This window comes from Lissotriton helveticus, chromosome 10 (genome assembly GCF_964261635.1).
Source record: "Lissotriton helveticus chromosome 10, aLisHel1.1, whole genome shotgun sequence".
Taxonomy (NCBI): domain Eukaryota; kingdom Metazoa; phylum Chordata; class Amphibia; order Caudata; family Salamandridae; genus Lissotriton; species Lissotriton helveticus.
Window position 1 is genome coordinate 916,020,222 of NC_136071.1, and position 20,840 is coordinate 916,041,061.

At 43.3% G+C, this 20,840-nt stretch overlaps 1 protein-coding gene across 1 annotated transcript in view; it reads left to right on the plus strand.

Annotated features, from left to right (window-relative positions):
- The window catches only part of LOC144784640 (macrophage mannose receptor 1-like), a 765,034-nt gene that overhangs the window by 139,061 nt on the left and 605,133 nt on the right, over positions 1–20,840 (plus strand). Inside the window, exon 3 of the mRNA XM_078663569.1 lies at positions 12,652–12,825. Within this exon, the coding sequence (XP_078519695.1) occupies positions 12,652–12,825 (174 nt within the window). The remainder of the gene's footprint in view (positions 1–12,651; positions 12,826–20,840) is intronic.

Consider the following 20,840-nt stretch of genomic DNA (forward strand, 5'->3'; position numbering starts at 1 on the left):
TCAAACGTGGTGGTTCTGTCTGGTCTGTCTATGTAAGTCGGGTTCTTCTTTGTCTCGCGCTTTTTCTCGTACTGCCGGTCTGTCGTTCCTGTCGGCCCTTTGCCTTTACTCACGCTCAGTAGAGTCGGGCATTGGGCTTTCCAGTGTCCGACATACCTACAAAAAGCGCATTGGTCTGGCCCTAAGTCTGGTCGTCTTTTGCATAGTGTCGGGGGATAAGTTGTGGGTAGCGATGTCCTGGGGTTGTCCTGTCGGTATATTTCTCTACTTGGTTTGTCCTCGTCTTTTCTCTGTCGTTGCATAGCCTCTCTGCGCCACATACCAAGACTGTCGAGCATAATTGGCGTTGTCTTATTATTTCCAAGGGCTATTTCTAACGTTTCTATTTTATCAAGGTCAAAGGATCCTGCCAGTGGCCACTGTTTGTCTTGACTCTCTTCGGTATACCTGTGCCACAATTTATTATAGGCTATGGTGACTAATCCATAGTTTATGAACATGTCCTTATTAGGGGTGCCTTCTAGTGGAGCTATATGGTCCACCTCTAATACACGGTCCGGGCTAAACAGGCTATTAATCAGTGGGGAGAAGACAGACATGACGGCTCGTAACGAGGGACTAAAAAGTCAGCACTGCCTATCTTATCACTAGGTGCAAAGACTGGACAGAATATTTCTATTCAACGTTGTTTGCAGGCAGTGAATACCTCATGGATCAAAAATAACAAAAAGACCAATAAATAACAATGGGGAGAATGAGTAGGTCCGCAAAGATCTGCGTTACCTACCCTTTTCACTATCTGCAAAAAGGGTGGTCTCTTCCCTGTTTGCAGACAGGGAATCTCCAGGAGACAATAGTTTTGCGAACAACAGTTCAGTTTCAAGTAATTATTGAGTGGGGGAGAAAAATAAGCACGGCTGCTGCCCTACCTATCCTCCACTGCTTGCAAAGAGAGAGCCCGTTGTTTCTCCGTTTGTAGACAGTGAATCTCCAAATAAATAAAGAGCAATACTAGTATTTGTAAACAATCAAACAATCAAGCAATTATTTCGTAACTTGTCGTGATTACACGACCTTACCCGGACCATGTGGACAGTTTCTTGTCTTCCGAATCCAGCGCCCGATCGTCCTCTTTTTCTCGTATTTCTCACGGCACTCCTGATGGTCCCCAGTCAGGACCGTAGATCACTCGAGAGAGGTCTGTTCGGAACTAGTGAAGTTCGGATGATCGGCTGCCAGACGAGGGTCTATTGGGCAAGAGCTCTCCCGATCGTTGCAGTCGTTCACTCTGTCGTCGGGACCTCTCCCACTGGATCCACGAGTCGCTGATGGGCCCCACGCTTGGGACGCCAATTGTCAAAACCTGATTCGGGTCGGGGACAATCGATATTTGCCCGGCGGTATTGCCTCTGTGACCCTCTAGTTATTTAATCAATGAAGAGGCAGGCGCTGGAGACTGGAAAGCAGGAAACAAGGTTTTTATTTTCTCCGGAGGAGAACACAACGAAACGGACAGAAGGTATCGTTCTGAGGTGCCCTAGATACATTTCTGAGGCCTGGCCTCTTATACACTGTTTTACGACTTTATTGTAGATTACACATTCATGTTAAAGCTTTGATGTATGGAAAAGATATTCCCGGAAATCCCCTTTGGGCCCGTTCCCACACACATTTACAGTTGAAGTCCCCACCCTAGTCACAACAGGTGATGAGTATCACGCAGCTGGATATTCCGCCGATTCACGGAATGTGGGGGGTTCGATCGGATCTCATGGAGTGGGGGCTTTGATCAACCCGGGGATCCTTTGATGGGGGAAGCTTTCTATTGTACGGGGAGGGGCAAGGAATGGTATCGGCAGAGCTGGGTGTCGGCCTGGGAACGGGGAAGACAAAACGGGCACACAGGGAAAAAGGGGGTTTGCATCTAAGGGCCGGAGATCATGAAAGGGAAGCAGGGAGGTGTCGCGCTGGGAACAGGATGAGGGCCTGGGGCAGAGCAGCGCCGAAGAGGGGTTTATGACTCAAGGCAGGTGCAAGCAGGGGGTGGTCAGCGTGCAGGCTTAGTGAAGGCGAAGGGCTATGTCAGGGGCCAGCAGCATGCAAAAGGGTTCGCTCTGATCGGGGCATCTTAAAAAAATGGCGGGCGCGCACGACAAAAGTGTGGCATCAGGGGAAGAGGCAAGATGGCGCAGATAATGTTCACCAAAACGTACTAATTTTCAACAACATAGTACCAGCACCTACAGATAAAGGATGCTCCCGAGTTTAAATGTGTGTTGAGTGATGTGGTAAATCCAGGGAATGGGTACTGCACGGCCCTAAAAGAATGTGAGCCGACAAACAGACAAGACTCACCACTCATTTAGGGTCTGTCTGGATCCAGCTAGATGGCTGGCAAACTGATTGCCGGCTGACTTCAACCACAGGGTCCCAGTAACAGAAAATAACAAAGGCGATGCAGGGAAGCTTTCTTTGTTCTGTGTTAGTGAAGATTTGTAGAAACCCTTTAGAATGTAATAGACTGAAACCAAATGTTTGTTAAATCAATTACTTTATATTGTTAGAACCTGCAATATTACCACTAATCTCAAGTATCTGAGAATGAGGTTTTAGTTTCAGAAGCAGGCCTCAGCTTTTGAAAGATCGGAGTGTGCATGTTGAGTAATTGTTTCGTAGGTAGTGCATTTCTAAAACAGCTGACAACGTTAAAAATAATGCTTACAAATCTTCCTGTATGCAGCAGCTCAACATCTGCTTGAAGGGGAAGTTGTTCGTGAATTCACAAGTGCAGGACAGGAAGAATAACAATGGATTTACAGAGATAATCTTCAATTATGAAGTGGGACACAAGTTAGTATTGATGGGGATATTGTTGCTGTTTGTCCCAAAGTTTGGCACATATGAAATTGTATGATATCTCGTTTAATTTTTGAAGGACATTCACACCTTGAAAAAAAAACTGTGCAAGCAAGAAAACTGTATTATGTAGCAAGAAATGCAAATAATGCAGCATAATGCAGCACATCTTGTGATAGTATTACCTCATACATTTGTAATGTTTACACGTTAACACAATCTGAGCAAAGGTTACATCTCATTAGTACCATATGTCACCCAAATGCAGCAAAAATCAGCAGAAAGGTGACTAGTATTCCTTTGAGAAGTGCCTTTCACTGCGCAGCAATGTGTTACCTACTGTTTCTTAGTAATCTTTGATCCGTTTGAGCGCTAAATAACATCTTTTAGTTGAAATCTGCATATTATGCAGCAGACGATGGATTATATGGCTAATACATATTTATTGAGTAAACGACTAATTCCAGTGACCCTGATTATAAAGAACTTGTAGAAAGACCTCTGATTGACGAGTTGCCTAATTTAATACCCTACTGCTGTTCCGTATCATGCTAAATGTTAGTCAGCTTTTTAATCAGATTTAACTTTGGTTTTTAGGAATTATTACTTTATTTGTAGAATATGAGTGTGATTTAGTCAGCTTTTTAATCAGATTTAACTTTGGTTTTGAGGTATTATTACTTTGTAGAATATGAGTGTGATTTAAAACTACCATTCCTCACACCTGCTAAATTGATTTTTTGATCTCACTGTCACACACCTTATACAAGCATTGGCATGGCTCTTTGGTTTCTTCTATATAAGGGCTATAGACTTTGCCATGGTATTTTAGCCATGTTATACAATGCAGCATGGCTCAAATTTAGCAAAAAATAGCCCTGCCTGTGTGCTAGAGCTTTTTTTCTACCGTGGGGGGTGAAGCAAGCAACGCAACATGGGAGGGGATGGGGGAAGGGCAAGCAACACAACTCGGAAGGTGGCAAGCAACACAACATTGGAATGGTGGAGGGAAAGGCAAGCAACACAACATGGGAGGGGGAAGGGACAGCAAGCAACAAGGAGCGTGCAGCAAGCACAACACACAAGGTGGCAAACAAAAATGACGTTGCAGCAGGCAACAACAACGGGCAAGAAAATACATGTACCCTTATGGAGTGCTGTGAAACACACAAATAAAGAAGCGCCTTCGAAAGTGCAAGTAGCGGATGGACATACACTGTACATGGAAGCAGTACTTGGGCCATTCTCCGGAGTGGGGACAAGCACACGAAGAGGAGGTGAAGCATCATGTGTTGACCAAATACCATGTCCCCTTATGGCGGCTGTGAAGCACAAAAATAAAGAAGTGCCTTAAAAAGTGCAAGTAGAGATGGACATACACTGTTCATGGAAGCGGTACTTGGGCCATTCTGCAGAGTAGGGACAAGAACACGAAGAGGAGGTGAAGCCCTCATGTGTTGATCAAAGAGGAGCAAGCAAATGAAAGTTAAGATGAAACCATCCAGTGGTAGGCAATGTGCAGGCTCTAAGCCCCTGTAATTATACAAAAACTCTTGCAAACTACAGCACATGTGCGGTGTCGGGCAAGACCTAAAAATCACTAATGGTTTACATAAACCCATCACCAAATGTCAGACGTCTTAATTCATAAGGCATTCCAAAAATCTGATTTGTTACAGTTGGGATGAAGGTTTTGCATCAGTCAAGTTGAAGAGCAAATAAAATGCTAAAACATATCCAACTGATTTGTATGCACTTGAGATCCCAAGACATTGTTTCGAGAGCAATGCTGTGTGTTTGCCATGTACCAGAAATATTTGGATAAGCCTACTAAATTAATAAATAATGTTGGAACAGTCTGCATAATTTCATCATACCACAGTGCTAAACCTCATACATAGGCCCCCTTAAGGTTTCAGTGGTTTTTGCAAAATATTATTCCAAAAAAATCTTATTGTCAATGGCCCATAAACTCAGCAACACTGTTATTGTACTATCTAAGCTAATCAAAGTTCCATGATGCTTATTCATATTGCTTGTATGAAACACTACATAAAACGTTTGTCCCTTGTAGCGGATTTATGGCTTATATAGAAAATGAGTAGTACCTCAGCAGCTGATCAGGCTAAAATCTAAAGAAACCAGTTATGAGGAACATGTGAAAATAGATGCTATTCTGACAAGCAATTGGTACATCCTGTTCTGAATATGGCAAATGTTTAACTATTCTATGCAAATGAATTACACACATCCCCTCAAAGGGAACCGATCAACTTTCTTTGTAGCAGCAGCATGTCAATGCATTGAGAATTTTACCAGGCTTAATTTCCCAAAAAATAAACTGTTTAAATGCAGATAATCTATACATGGGGATTAGCCTTGGAAAATCGTCGGCTCTAGGGAAAAAAACTTCTGATTGAGTTACTTTTTGAATGAAATCAATTAATTTAAGTGGAACGATTAAGTGGTAGTGTTTTAGCCAACTATTAAAAATACCACTCAGCTGGCAAGCAAGGTTCGATTAAAACGAATATAGCCTATAACTTTAGAGAATCTTCGTCCTGTCACATTGCATAAATTGCAAGGACTGCACTACGTGTTATTTATGCAGAATCTCCAGGTTAAGAGACGCCTCTTGGGAGGCACATTTCGCCGAAAGCATGTGCCTAGAAGCAATGTCTTATGTGACTGAATGCATTATGCTGATGTCGCCTCACAACTATGCCCCATTCCAAATGATATTTACCCTTTTCATTTTTTTTCACTTCTATTATACACATCAGCGACCAGTGGTGGCTCCTCCGTTAAGGCGGAGGAGCACCGCCCCACTGCTCTGCGAGTAGTAGTTAAAGGAAAACTAAAATGATAATAAGCAGCATTATTATCATCTTAGTTTTCCGTTTCCTTGTGTCGGTGGGGCTGGACTGCCAGAGTAGGGGCCAGGAGGAGTTGTTGCTTCACTCTAAAGTGCGCATAACTGTTTGGCTGGCCCTCTCGGGCCAACCATAACAGTCATGCGCACGTTGCATGTTCTGCACCTGGGTGCAGAACATGCCTTTTCCCCAATCCCAGTCTAAGCGCTGAACCATGGTTCTCAGACCAATCACAACGCTGCTTTGCAGTGCTGTGAGTGGCTTGGGGAGTCAGGAGCCTGGGTGCTTCCTGGTTCCTGCTTCCGAGGAGCAAGTGGCGGCAGAAAGCGGACTGAGAAGTGGCGGTCGACTAGGTGGCCAGCCTGCAGGTCAGTGTTTTTCATTATTATTCATTATTTTAATTTACACCCCTCTCCACCTCTCCCCGCCTGCCACCCCCATTAAATACCGCCCACCACTGTGAGCGACTTATAGTTGTAGGGAGAGTGAAAGGCCTGAAGAAAGATCGTGATTAATTTAGGAGGAATAACCGTCCCGTCGAAATACACAACGAGCTAGCTCTAAAAATGCTAGAAGTTTTTTTCCCACTCCAGACCTTAGGGAAAAATCTGCCAAGACTCACCCATGGTATACTGCCGATTGCCGCAAACTGAAAGGGGAATTGATTAAAGCAATTAAGGCCAATAACAGATCCCGGATCAGGTCACTAAGGTTTCAGTACAAGCAAGCTATAGAGAGGGAAAGAAAGTCCTGGGTGGCAGAAAAGTGGGATGAATTGAGGACGGCATTACAGTGCAGAGATCTCAAAACATTCTGGGCAATTGTTAGTAATGATGGTAGGGGCGGGAAGAATGCAATCAGCCCCAACATAGCCCCAGCAGTATGGGAGGAGCATTTTGGCAGCCTTTATGCTCGACCGTCTAATGGTGATTCCGAGTTGGTGTCTCTGAGTCCCCTCCACGAGCATGGACTGGGGGGGGGGGCTCAGGAGATATCAATTCTTGAAGTGGAATCTGCCATTATGAAGTTACTACCCAACAAAGCCCCAGGGCTTGATAAAATCCCTGGGGACTTGTTCCGGTCGGAACCGAAAATATGGGCTCCTTACCTCTGCGTCCTGTTTAACACAATCCTGATGGGGACAGACCTGCCAGAGACGTGGCGGGGGGCGGAGATAGTCCCAATGTTTAAAAAAGGCTGCCCTCTGCAACCCTCAAACTACAGGCCTATCAGCCTGATCGACATCCCACAGAAGGTATTCGGGCGGATACTTCTGGAAAGAATCCAGACATGGGAAGAGGACAACAAGATTCTGAGTCCACTACAAGCAGGCTTTAGGACAGGCACATCCACAATCGACCAGATCTTCCGACTACAGGTCCTTTACTGGAAAACAGTGAGTGTGGAGGGTGGCAGCCTCTACCTTATTTTTGTGGACCTGCGGGCTGCGTTCGATCTGGTCCCTAGGGACATATTGTGGAGAGTTCTCCATGATCTGGGTCTGCCACTCTACCTCTTGGAAGTATTGAGAAGACTTCATATAGGCAACTTTGCTCAGGTTAGATGTGGAAAAGTAGGAGAATTGTCCGCACGATTTCAGGTGCAAAGGGGGGTGCGCCAGGGATGCGTGATGGCTCCCACTCTTTTCTGCATTTAAATCAATGGGCTTATTAAATACCTTTTGGGCATAAAGGATACAGATGTTCTGAGGCTAGCGACAGGAAGAGTGCATGCATTAATGTTTGCGGACGACACTCTACTGTTGTCTCGAACATCTACTGGTATTCAACGTATCCTTGATGGTTTTGCAGATTTCTGTGAACTAAGTGGTTTAGAGATCAACCTGGCCAAAACTAAGTTCATGATTCTTAATCCCCCGAGGCAGACGCGGCCAAACCCGGCTTTGAACGGTACAGCCCTCGAGAGAGTAAAGACCTTTGAATATCTTGTATTACTCTCGAGGAACATCTGGGGTGGAATGTACAGATAGCCAAGTCTGCACTGAAACTGACTCAGACCGTGGGTGGGATTTGCAAAATGTACAGAACATCCTCCTGTAAGCCGGCTGTTCCTGTTGTAGAAATATACAAGGTTCAAGCAAGATCATCCGCTTTATATGGGGCGGAACTTTGGGGACACTATCGGCCTAAACGTTTGGCAAGGGTTGAACGTACCTTTATGAGAAATCTGTTTGCCCTGCCAGTCAGTACCCCCCTGGTCCCATTAAGACTTGACCTGGGGCTACTTCCTGTGGAAGAAGAGGTGGCCCTGAGGCCACTCCCCTACTGGCGAAGACTCTGGTCTGTTCCAGAGCTTGCCCCGTATCGTGCAGAGTTTCAGGAGGTTTGGGTTTCCTCTAGATCTAAGAAAATCACATGGTTATCCCATATTAAGGATCTTTGTGCTAGGATCGGTCTCCCTGAGTTATGGGAATTTCCGGAGTCAGCCTGCCCAGCGTATGCCAGGGCGGACCTGGTAAAAAGGTACAGGTCCCATCATTTGATGATCCTTCATGATAGTAGGTCAGTTGGAAGATTGAAAACTCAATTCCTCGATATCAAAGCAGACTATAAGAAAGAGGAATTCCTTGATTTGATTCACCCTGCCCAAGCAAGAAAGCTGTACTTGCAATTGAGAATGGGTACCCTACCATTAAGGTCAATAACCAGCAAATGGGATGCTAATAAAAGCACTGAGTGCCAGGCGTGTGGACACCCGCTGGAAAATGAAAGTAATGTATTTTTTTTTGTCCGGCATATGGGTGGTCACGCGCTTGATGGGTAAAACCTATTTGTAAGAATCTGGGATTTCGCAATTGCGAATATGCGCTTAGAGTACTAAAGTATGATACATACCCCCCTGTCGTATTTGCTGTTTCTCGTTTTTTATATGGTATGTGGATTAAACGCAGAACCCTCATAATGACTTGAAACAGATCAATGGCCTACATAGCTTGCTTTGAATTGCATTGATAACTTTTTAGATGGTTTAAATCTATTTTTAACCATGATAGATTTTGTTGTAAATAGGTGTACATATATGAAATTTGTTTTTTATCTATGTTTATGTATTACTTAAAAATGAATTTTAATTTTTTGACGCTTGTTTTAACATGTACTTTTATGGCCCACAGTGGTCGAAATAAAGTTATCAATGATGATGATGATTAATTTAGACATTCTAGTTTTGAATACTGCTGAGCAAGGCTTCAACTCTTAGCACTCCTAGAGGGTGACCACAGTGCGCAGCACAACAGCAATGAAAATAAGATAAAAAGCAAGTATTGGCACCAGAATGTAAGCTCCCCTCCAGCATAGCTCAGTGAGTTGAGAGCCCCTGAAAGGATTACCGCTAGGATTACCATTGCGCTTGTCAAAGCTGAGCCTCACAAAAATAAGTGTAGGACGCAGATATGCATTGATGCACTGCACATAAAAATAAAGGCTGGAGGCAGAAGGAGGCACTGACCAACAGTAAAAAGGCAAACAAGAGTGACATGGGAGTCAAACAATAGAAAGTAAAGGTAAATAAAGGTAAATAATGGTAAGCAATGGTAAATAATGGGTAAGTAAGGCCGTTTTTATTTTTTGAGGTTTCGCAAGCACAGCACAAGCGCTGTGCATGTGAAACCTAAGAAGAGCACATAAGGGAGCAAGGAGGGTACACCCTATACCAAGGCCCATGTAGGGAGACCCCAAGGGGATGCCCAATCATTTAAAATATTTAAGAATATGTATTTTGTTGCAGTAGCCACGAATCCAGGCAGATAGAATCATGGACTCCAGCGAAGCCACTTGCAACCAAGGGTCAGCCTCAATGTTCCTCAGGTGTTGGTTCCTATTTTGGAACAAATAAAACTATTAACAAAAAAAGAATGCTTCGGCTATAGATGAGACCCTGCGGTCTATATAGGCAATTAGCTTTTTAGTCATATAGGCAGTGGTGCTGGTCGTGATTTCCTAAAAAAATGGTTATGAGCTGCCACTAGCCAATGTTTACACCAAAGGGTTAAGAAGAAAACACCCTTAAGCGTGCATTTGATGGGGTTCCTAAGGACAGCCTCCCCATTCTCAGTATATGTGGAGAAACAGGAGTATGAACCCATCAACCTATTGGGATTGGGGTCTAAGGAAGTGTATATCTTATGATGTAATGCAAATGTGAATGTCGATACTTGTATATAATTACCAAGGTTTATTACATGAATGTTGATTCCAGGCTCTCTTACACACCGAGGACCTGGTCTGATATACCCACTGTCACTATATGTAGTCGCCCCCTTTTTATTATCACCGCAATCAATATGGCTGTATTACTACGCTGTCACGCGCCTCCGAAATGGGCCATGCCTTTAGTCGGACATCTCCCCCGATGTTTTACCTAATGCTACCTGTTGCACATATCGCTGCTCTCCCCTTCCCAGCATTTGGACACTCTGGCTTACTGGGTATTCTGATGACACTCCCACTCATACGTGGGATTGTTTTGATCAGCGTCTCGGTTACTAATGACGCCACCTGTCATCCCTCACCGGGACCCTATCCCAGTCTCCGGTTCATCAGTGGGCGTTCCCGCTTGCCGGATCCAATCCCGATATGTATACCACGAGTAAGCAGCCAGTCACCATAGCGACTGAGCGCTGCTACTCGATTCAAATCACTGCCCGAATTGAAGACGGTAAGACGCCATGACGGCCCCTCCGTACTGTGTGATTCTCGCTTGTTATTTACAGGCGCCCTTTTGACCCAAGCTCTCTGTCCCCACAGATTCATCTCTTTGCCGTGTGATTCATATGACAGCCTTAAGGTAAGACGCTGAGGCTCGCCCAGCGCGCTTCTATTTGGTTTTTATTTGATGCCCCGAGATCGTTGTTCCAACTCCACCCCTCCCTTCATCCCACCAGATAACTGTTTTCCTCACCGCTGAAGTGGACGTTTTCACGCCACCTGACGGCCCTTGCCCATCCTGGACTATCCGTTACTCCAGGACTCTGCTGGTGAGTAGTGCCAGTGCTCTGGCTCGCTCCACACATACCTACCCCCTTTAAATCGTCTTTCATGCCTGAGATATATATACATATATAATTTCAGTTCTCCACGTACCACCCGGATCAAGACCACCACAGGCTTGACTCTAATTGAATCCTTCGACACTGGTCCAACAATCCTTGATCCACGGTAAGCACCATACCCAACCGCTCATATGAGTTTTACCTAGTTACTTGAACCACCCTTGTCTCCCTCCCTCCCATACAGCACTGTACCTAGCCCATCATGTCCTGAAGATGATCCTTATTCATACGGATCGAAACGCCGTCGACCAAACAGCTAGACTCCAGGTGCCCCTCCACAGTGGTTCTCCTTACGAATACTGAACTGAGAAACCATTATTGAACCGGAAAACATTGTGTACCTTCACTGTATATATTTGCACCTTGCACCTTGCGCCGTTCACGTTGTATTCTCTGTCACTTGCGCTGCCGTAGTGTCACAACCCACTGTACTCGTGCACCTTGTACTGCCCTTTGGGCTGATATTCGTTATATGTTTATTTGTTCACACAGTTTATTTATTTATTTTTTGCAATTTTTAAAGCGCACAAATACCCATGCGGGTGTCTCGGCGCTGATATTCACAGAACTCACTTATGTATGGCGGGGGAGTCAAAGGGTGGAGAATAGCCATGTTTTGAGGCTCTTACGAAATTTAAGAAGGGTGGGGGCAGTTTTGATATGGAGAGGTAAAGTGTTCCACAGTTTGGCCGTAGCAATAGTGAAGCGTCTATCTCCCCAGTTGGCCTTTCTTGTCCGAGGAACGTTCAGCAAAAAAGCTGAAGAAGATCGTAGAATCCTGTGTTGTTCCACTGGACAGTGCTGTAACCAATTGTGTTTATCTGCCCCCACCCCTCGTTTCTCTTTAAATATAAAAAGATGCTTTTCTAGCACTATCATGAACAAAATAACTGACTCCTTGTTCGTTTTAGGATAATACTGTATAGATATCCTTATCAAGTACTGTTTATTAACATGTGTAACAATACCATTTGGGATATTGTTCTGTATACACTTCCCCATTCTCAGGGCACACTGACAGTATTCGTGAGAACTGCTAGATCTAAAGTTTGAGAGGTTCTTAGACACTAAAGGCCGTACAAAGTTTACCAAAATAAAACAAAATCCAATGAAGCACCTGAGGACAAAGTGAAAGTGGCACAAATTGCATTGCCTCAGAGCTGGTATTGGACTTCCATACCTTCATTTGCACAATCCCTCATGGCACTACGGGCCTGAATTAGAAAAAAATAGGTGAGGTAAAATCATCCAAATTGTAGTGTCCTCTGTAAATATAATATCCATTATTGGATTTACCACCAGAAGAATTATACATTCCATGGCATAGCAGAAATCAGTCTTACCAATTCATCACCATAACCTTGTCATTGTCATTACCTTGTTACGGCGTTACCATGACTTGCTCTGTCCTCGTCATGGGGTGTTTACTATCCTAAATCCAGTCTGAACAATTTAGGTAACTATTATTCTCTAGAGCTGGTCAGAAGTGAGGAGTAAAAATTGGGTTTGAAAACCAATGGGAGGGTATTCAAATAACCACAAACTTATGGCTATGTGAATGTTCACTACTTTCCCAATCAACACCCCCAAAGACGGCTCGGTGGCGCGCACCTTTAAATGTTGTACAATTGAAAATACGCCTTCGTGGCAGTTTTTCTGTGGTATTATGTTTCATTGTCTTCAGTAAGGGACCAGGTATCCTGATTCTGGGAATCCCAATTTGCTATTTGCAACCACAGAATGGTTTTGGATTAAGCTCTTCAATAAAAATAAAGTCATCATTGATAAAAATAGTGACAAGGATTTGTGATTGTGTCTCTTCACTGGAACTTTATCATTTTCTCTTTATAGATATTTTTACACTTCGAGGGAATTCCAACGGCAAGCCTTGTGTGTTTCCCTTCATGTTTAATAAGAATTGGTATGCCGACTGCACACTGGATGGGAGATCTGATGGCCAGCCTTGGTGTGCAACGACGGCAGACTACGAGAATGACAAAATGTATGGATTGTGCCCGTCAAAACGTAAGTCATGCTTGTCTAAAACATTATTTATTTTATTATTTTCTAGACAACTATAATATGTTATCACCTGCATTATTTTCGCCAAAGAGGTCAATTTTCTAATTATTATGAAATCAGCTTAGATTTAATACGAAACCACCAAAGTAGAAGTGGCATATTTAGATAAGTGTACAACCACTAAGAAAACCTTTGTATGGTTAGTCCGGGCTCAGATGCTGTGATCAAAGTCTCTCTTTTCCAGAGCTAGATATATCACTACTTGATCTTCTTCATGTATGTCTTTGTTGCAGTTCTTCAAAATGAAATATTATTAGGCCTGGGCGTAGTTCGTGGAGTTATGCTATGCGGAACTTTACCGTTCATGACTGCGAGCAGGGAAAAACTCTGCCTCACATCACAGAGCGGAGTTTTCTGACTGAAACGGAGCGAAGTTCACCGCATGGCCTAAACATTATACAGATCAGAGTAAAAAAACATCGCTGCTATGAACTTGTGTGAAGGTACAACTACAGGGTTTACATCGGCCTTCAGGTTGGGAAAAAAACTCATTTTAATTGTGTGTCTTGGGTTCCTATTCTCATTCACTAGCTCTAGCTGAACAATCATTGATAGGGCTGGGTGTAAAACTCTGCTCCCCTGGCGGAGTTTATAGGGTTTTGGCACTCAGCGGAGTTCTGCAAAAACTCTATCAACCACAAGGTAGTTTTACTGGCACCCATGACCGCTATCAATACACCTTTTTCAAAGACTTCAACGCGATTTGAATTGAATGCACCATTCCAAGGTGGCCACTGTATTTATATGCTCAGGACGGTATTTAGCAGCAATTCAAAAAAGCAGTCTTTCTTTTATGTTGAATGTCGATCCTGTCTGCTTGCCGTTTGTGCCCATAGGCATGGGTGTGCTCTTCTAGAGCATTGGATGGCTGGGCTTGGGAGCTTTCTAAGATGACGGCCCAGGCTCAGATGCGAGCTTTGCTGGACCCGCTGATGGGCAGTGGGCACATCTCGAGGTGGTGAGTGTTTAGTCAGTTGGCTATGACTTCCCTGCTCTTCCTCACACAATCCTGCTTCATTGTATGGGAGCAAGAATATGACCCCACTTTACAAGCTCAAATATGAGAAATGTAAATATTCTGTATACCACTGGGGGCAATGGTCATGAATCTAATAATTACTCCACCTGCTCGTGGAACTCCACTGAGTTTTTCGGCAACTCCATAAAATTCCACATTGAGAACCTCCACTAGCTCTGCTCAGGACTAACAATGAATGAATTGTTTAAATCAATGTTTTGTAATGAAGTCGGTAGTCTACTTGATCAATAACACTCTTAATTTCTACATCAATTTACATGAGAGATGAAGCGCTTGCATTTCGCTTAAAATTTTAGGTGCAATTTACCAAAATGATTTTGTATATTTCAAAAACATAGGGGCATATTTACAAGAAATGACGCATCAGCATCGAAGTGTCAGATTTCTTGCGCTAATCACAAATGCCTTGACGACACCATGGATGCGCCGTATTTACAATACAGTGCTCCATTGCACAAGGATTCAGAGATACATCAGAAATTCTGAGACATCTTTTACAGCTAAAGTGATGCATTGCTGCCTGCACTCCTGCAATGTATCTGAACACAGAGGGAACTCCCATGTTAAAAGCCCTGCATCAATCCTTATGCCTGGTTTGAGAAGGCATAGGGATTTTGACTCAGTCAAGTCGTAGAGTGACGTAGTAACAAGTTGTAAATTTCACCGCGTCAGTTCTATGTGACTTTTAACATGGGAACGTCTACCCTGCATACATTATAACCGCTGCATGTATAATGTGATGCAGGCCTCTACAAACTGGCACATTGGACCCAGTTTGTAAATATGGAGCAGTGTGGAGTTGACTTTTCCAGTAATTTACTTTTAATATAATATGGCAAGTTACGAATAGCCTCACTGCAGAAAGACAATAAAACAACATAACATGACATGTATTTGTAAAGTGCAGGCTCACCCCAAAGGGTATCTTGGGGCTGAATAACAGATATTTATTGTTACCCAACTCAATGGTACTCATTTTATTGACCTCATAAGGATGAAAAGCTAATTGCATCCACCAGGATGCAAAGCTGTGACCATAAGGTCAAACCCAGGACCTTATAGTGGACGTTATAGTCCGCTAAGCCACCAGGCCCTCTTGTCTGTCGGCTTCTGTTCACCCTTAAGGAGCTATGCGTGACTAAGGGCTTGAGAATCTTGCTCACCATCAGCTGGCCCCTAAACTACCCATTTACTAAAAGGACCCTGAAGCTCATTTCCACCCTCCAGTCCTCTGAGTCTCAGCTTAGGCTCAGATCCCCAAGGTTCCAGCTGACTCTCAGGTGCCTTTGCATTCCAGCTCATCTTCTGGTCACCTGATTTCCATGTTCACCGTCAGACCCTGTAGCTCTTGCCTACCCTTACTGAAGGACTGTGTTTGCTGATATTCCACAAAGTGTATATTTCCATATAGCTCCCTTGATTTTCTGCTACTCTAAGGACATGAAGTGTACTGTCACTACCAAAGTGCTCAATGTCCTCCTTGTCCTTAGCCCTTGCAGTGGGCTTTGGGATTGAACCTATGCTTCAGGGGACATTGCTTAGGAGAGCCTCAAGCTCACCTTAAAGTTCCTGATGTTCATGCTCACTTTTAGTCACCTGAAATCCTGCTGACCCTTAGGTGTTCAAGGATCCTGAGTCTCCCAATGGATCTTGCTCCCCAGGGGATGCCAAGGCTCCTGCTCTGTATCATTTACTTGTGACTCCTGGCCATGCTCAAGTTCCCAGAGGTTCCTTCTCAGGGACATTGATCAATGAAGCTCCTGCTTACCTGAAGCTCCTGGAGGCCATGCTCATCCTCATGTTGCTGAACCTCCTTCTTAACTATACATCCTAATATGTCTTGCTTATTTTCAGATGAATGACTTTCTTAGTGACCTTGAGGTCTCCTGAGGCTGCCCTCTCTTCAGAAAGTAAAAAAACTCCCTGCTAAACCTCAGGCATCAGTGCTGGACACATCAGAGTCTTTCATGGACTAGTTGGATGCCACACAGAAGTTTCTCTGAGTGTGATATCTCGGGGGTCTATTACAGCTTAGTACCTGCTGACATGATCGGAATCTGCTTGACATGCTGCAAGGAATCCCTTCAACTACAACTTTTCTTTTCACTTCCTTCATATTGACTGTGCCCATGCTCTGTCTTTTGTTCACACACTCGCATGAACCAGTGTTTAGGTTGTCTGACAGAATAGGCTTTCAATAAACACTACGGGGGTAATTTACAAGCCCCTTGTGCCGTCTTGACATCAATTTTCCAATGTTAAAAATGACGCAAAAGTGGCACAAGAGGCTTGTAAATCTGACCCTATATTAATAGTGCATAGGGCCAGGACACCCTCACAGGTGATATGGTGCTTTAAAATAAATATAACATATCAAATTATGTTTTAGAGATTATTCACTACACGTGTACAGTACTTTAATTCAAATCTCATGTCCGAGTGTAATTGTCACTAAATGCTACAGGACACACACAAACTTTAGTAGCCGGTGGCCACTCACTCACGCTTGGTTGTCATTACTGTGCTCCTGTGGCAAGGTTTTTGCCCCAAATTACTCCTAATTACCCAAGCTGGTCTAATTGCATTTTTTTGCATCACAAGAGTAATGAGTAATTAGCTAAATTACTCCGGTTACTCCTAAATAACGAACATTGGCCCCAAGCCTAAACGCTACCTCTTCCCCGGTCCAGTCCAGTGTTTTTTGCCCACCATACCACTCTAGGCAAATCAGCGCCTTACCTCTTTCCTGGTATTACATGTGTGGTCGCGACATTGCTGTGACATAATCATGAGTGCTGAGATTGTGGTAGCTGTCAAACCAAATGGTAAACCTTGAAGCAACATGGTGTGACCATCTTGATACAGTAGATCACTCGCTATAATAGGGTTTGGCAATTACAATGACAATCATGGAAATTTCAGTAGCTGCAGTGCCACAGAGTTCTCTGACTGGCTGCAAAGCAATAGAAAAATGCCACTACCTCTACTTATATTTCTGATGCCTACTACTATCTCTCCATCATAAACTGCACGCTACTGTCAACAAGTGCTCTCCTTTGCAGTGTTAAAAAGTAGCTGGTACAGCTGACTTTTGGAAAGTTTGGAGAACATGCCCTGGGCCATAACATATACCCAGTAATATTAGGTGCGCTCTTGCAAGCCATAATGCTCGAAATGTGGACATTTAAGTCCAGAAGATTTCTGAGAGTGAAAGTGCAATGCTGGGCAGGTACTAAAGAATTCTTAACGATAGTGCAAATATAAGTAGGTACTTGTTATTACTGAGTGATGAGGCACATCTGTACACACACACAGGGATTAATTAGGTAGAGTTCATTTCTGAAGATGCAAATCTGTGCCATGAATCAAGATTTGTGAGTGCAAATCTTAAATGAGTAATGGGCAGCTCTACCCATGCTTTAAGGATTGCTAAAGAGTGGTGCAAATCTAAACACACACTATGGGTAACTGAGTGTGTACAGCAGTGATAATTAGTGTTAAAATATGACCACCTACCCCTGCTCTATTGCTTGTGCTGGCACAATATTGTTAATTCTGGACATTTTATAATTATCACACCCATTACTGATTGTTTTATTATAGGGTTTTTGTCAACAGTGTATGTAAAGAAAATACCAACTACAAAACCAGTACCGTCGCCACTTTTCCCAGCGGACAGATTTCATTGCAGCAGTCAGGGTGAGGCTTCATGAGGGAAACAAAGAGAGGGAGGCAGGAGGAAGGTAGGTGAGAGGGGAGAAGGAGAGGAAAAGAATGGATGATTACTCTCGAACATGTCAGAAGTCATCCAACCCGCGACCGCCCAAAAATAACGCAAATGAAAAAACAGTCCTTATTAAGAAATCTTCCCCTGTCACCAAAATCACGCAAATATCAGTTTGACGTTTTTCTAAATAATTCTGCAGGGAATGTTGGGGGGAGTGGGGGCGAGAGGGGATTCTTTCAATACTTCAATGTGCTTATCTTTTTAAGCTATCGTGAAACGGAAAAGGAAAGACAATGGGGGTGCAGATGCTAAGCTTTCGTCCCTTTTCCTGCTGGGAATAGACAGGAAAATGTGTTCAATTGATAAGTTCAGAAAGAGCGTGGCCATGTCATTTCACTATTTATTTAAACAAAAATTCATTTCCTGGATAACGCAAACTGGCCAATGTAGTGTGGTTGTGGAAGTGTTATTGCAATATTAGTTAGTCGTTGGCTACAGTCCTGATAACAGTGCAATCAGTCAATAAACTCTATTTCGGGCGATAGACCTTGAAAGATAACAGTGCAATGATTAATATTTCATCTAATTTCTGATGCCCTTCGTGGGGAATGCAGATGGAATATTAAGTTTTCAATGGATTTGTTAATTGTGTTTATTTAATTTACACCATTACATTTCGGCAACACATACCAGTCAAGTTGGCCACCACTCATTTCAATATAGAAAGTATTCATATTACATGCATTGGAATATATATGATTTCGTATAATATAATTTCATATTTTATTTGATGATTCTATGTAGTATCCTTCAGTAGTTTAAAAACAGGTACATTAGTATTTAAAAGAAAAGAGTACTTTCCCCACAATGCCTTTTACATTATGTTGCATAAAAGATTATAAAAGAATTCGAACTGCCTTAAACATCCATCTAGGCATGGCTCTGGTCCAAGATGCTGCATTTGGACAGCGGTGCGTCTTCAAGCTTACTGACTTTCTCGTCTGTTTTTTCCAAGCTGCGCCTTACTTAGTTTGCACTGCTCTAAAGTTCAGAGTATTCATGAGTGCACTGCATCCATGGGACCTTAAATGGTTCTCCAATGATCCTGAAAGCAATTCTATTAGCTTCAAATTCAATAATTGGGATAGAAGGGACACCTAATCTCCCACCATCTTTTAGAGGTTAAACTCAGTCGCTGAACCAATAATAATGGGATTTTTGGGATGCTAATGGGGGGACCCTGGATAGGTTTGTATGCTGGGAATATATTTGGTGGTATTTGCTCAACTTTTCTCATTTGCACGAACTCCTATTTGCTCTTTATGAGCATCCTGTGCAAATGTTTCTGTTGGTCCAACTGTGATAATATAAGCTGCTCTATTAACTCACTCGACCTCACCAAGTTATAATGGGCAACATGTTTTTTTGATAACTAGTAAGATTCCATGAATTATTCATTCCAGCCCTGATTCTGACCCATCCTACCTGAGTTAGTGCATTTGTTCCTCTTCATTCTTTTTGCAAGGGTCCTTAAGCTACTTCAAGGTAGAATTCACCCCATCCCTGCACTTGCTCTCTCAACAATCACCAGAAATAGCCATCATCCATCTGGTGTTGTAATATTTTGTTGTTCACTCCTCTTTTTCACCCTAGCCAACACGAATGTAGGTATTGCAGAGGAGAGAAATACCAGGTCACCCCTAGTTGGTTACGCTTCCTATTGTGTGAAGAAATAATGGGACAACATTGCTTTAATCTTTGGGTCTGCCATAATGACTCCTACTTTATTGGCTTTGTTAGACCTGTCAGCCTTCGGGTGGTCTTCCGCCAAACCTTTTGCCTTCCCCCCTCCTATTTTTCCAAATTATTTTTTGTTGACCTTAGGGCTTTGTGCACTTTACCACTGCTAACTAGTGCTAAAGGACATGTGCTCACTCCCTAAAACATGATAAAATTAGCTTACACTTGATTGGCATATTAATTTAGTTATAAGTCCTTATCAAACTTGTATACCAGATACCCAACACAGGTAAATTAAATGCTACTAGAAGGCATGCAGCACTAAAGGCGCAACCCACTTAAGTAGTCCCTTTAAACCTGTCCCAGGCCTGCCACTGCAGCCTGTTGGTAGTTTTAAACTGTCAATTCGAATTGGCAAAAGAACCCCCTTGCCAAACCTTAAACTCCCTTTTTATTGCATATGGCACCCGAAAGTAGGCCCAGCTAGTCCATAGGGTAGTGTGCTTGGTAGCAAAAACATTAGCCATGTACGTTCAAATTTTACATGTCTTGGTAGTGAAAAACTCACAAATTCATTTTTCACGATTGTGAGGCCTACGTCACCCATAGAATAACATTGGGAACCCATAGTACATTTAATATGTGATAACTTTTGATTGGGAGCAGGTAGGAAAGTCATGTTTGGTTTCTGGGGAATTGTAATTTAAAATCCTCTTTAATGGTAAAATTGGATTCTAAGTCACAGTTCTGAAAATGCCATTTCTAGACAGTTGCAAAAAGTACCATTGATGGACAGAATGCTAGCAAGCTTGACTTCTGTGGCATGGAGAGCACGAGACCCACGTCTGAGCATACCCGTCCCACTCGGGGTGATAAATGCAAAAAATGCAAAAAGAACAATTGATGGACAGAATGCTGATCAATGTCAAACATTCACCCCAGTACAGAGATATGGACCTAAATCCATTGTTTTTTTTGCTCCCGTGTCATTCCAGTTTAAACCTAGCCATATTCAAATCAGTCTTGATCCTGTTCCCTGTGGGAACAGTCCAGCCCAAACTGCCAGGCCAGGTTCTCCCTGGACCAGATACAAGCATCCTAGGTCTGGTTTCGGGGTTTCATCCCTCACCAGTGGAGCTCAACTCCAGTGGCATGGAGAGCAGGGGACCCATGTCTGGCCATACCCGTCCTACTCGGGGGCAGCCGCGGCCGGCAGTGGGAGTAAATGCAGGGTGGTGACGTGAGGAGGGGGAGGGGCAGGGTGGGGGGTAGTAATGTATGGATTACGGAGTTTTACAGGTAAGTAAACATTTAAATAAATAAAACGACTTTCGTTGCACGCACTGTATCGCATTTTGGTATGCAGTGTACTCAACGAAATCAATTTTATTTATTTAAATGTTTATTTACCTGTAAAACTCCGTAATCCATACATTACTACCCCCCACCATG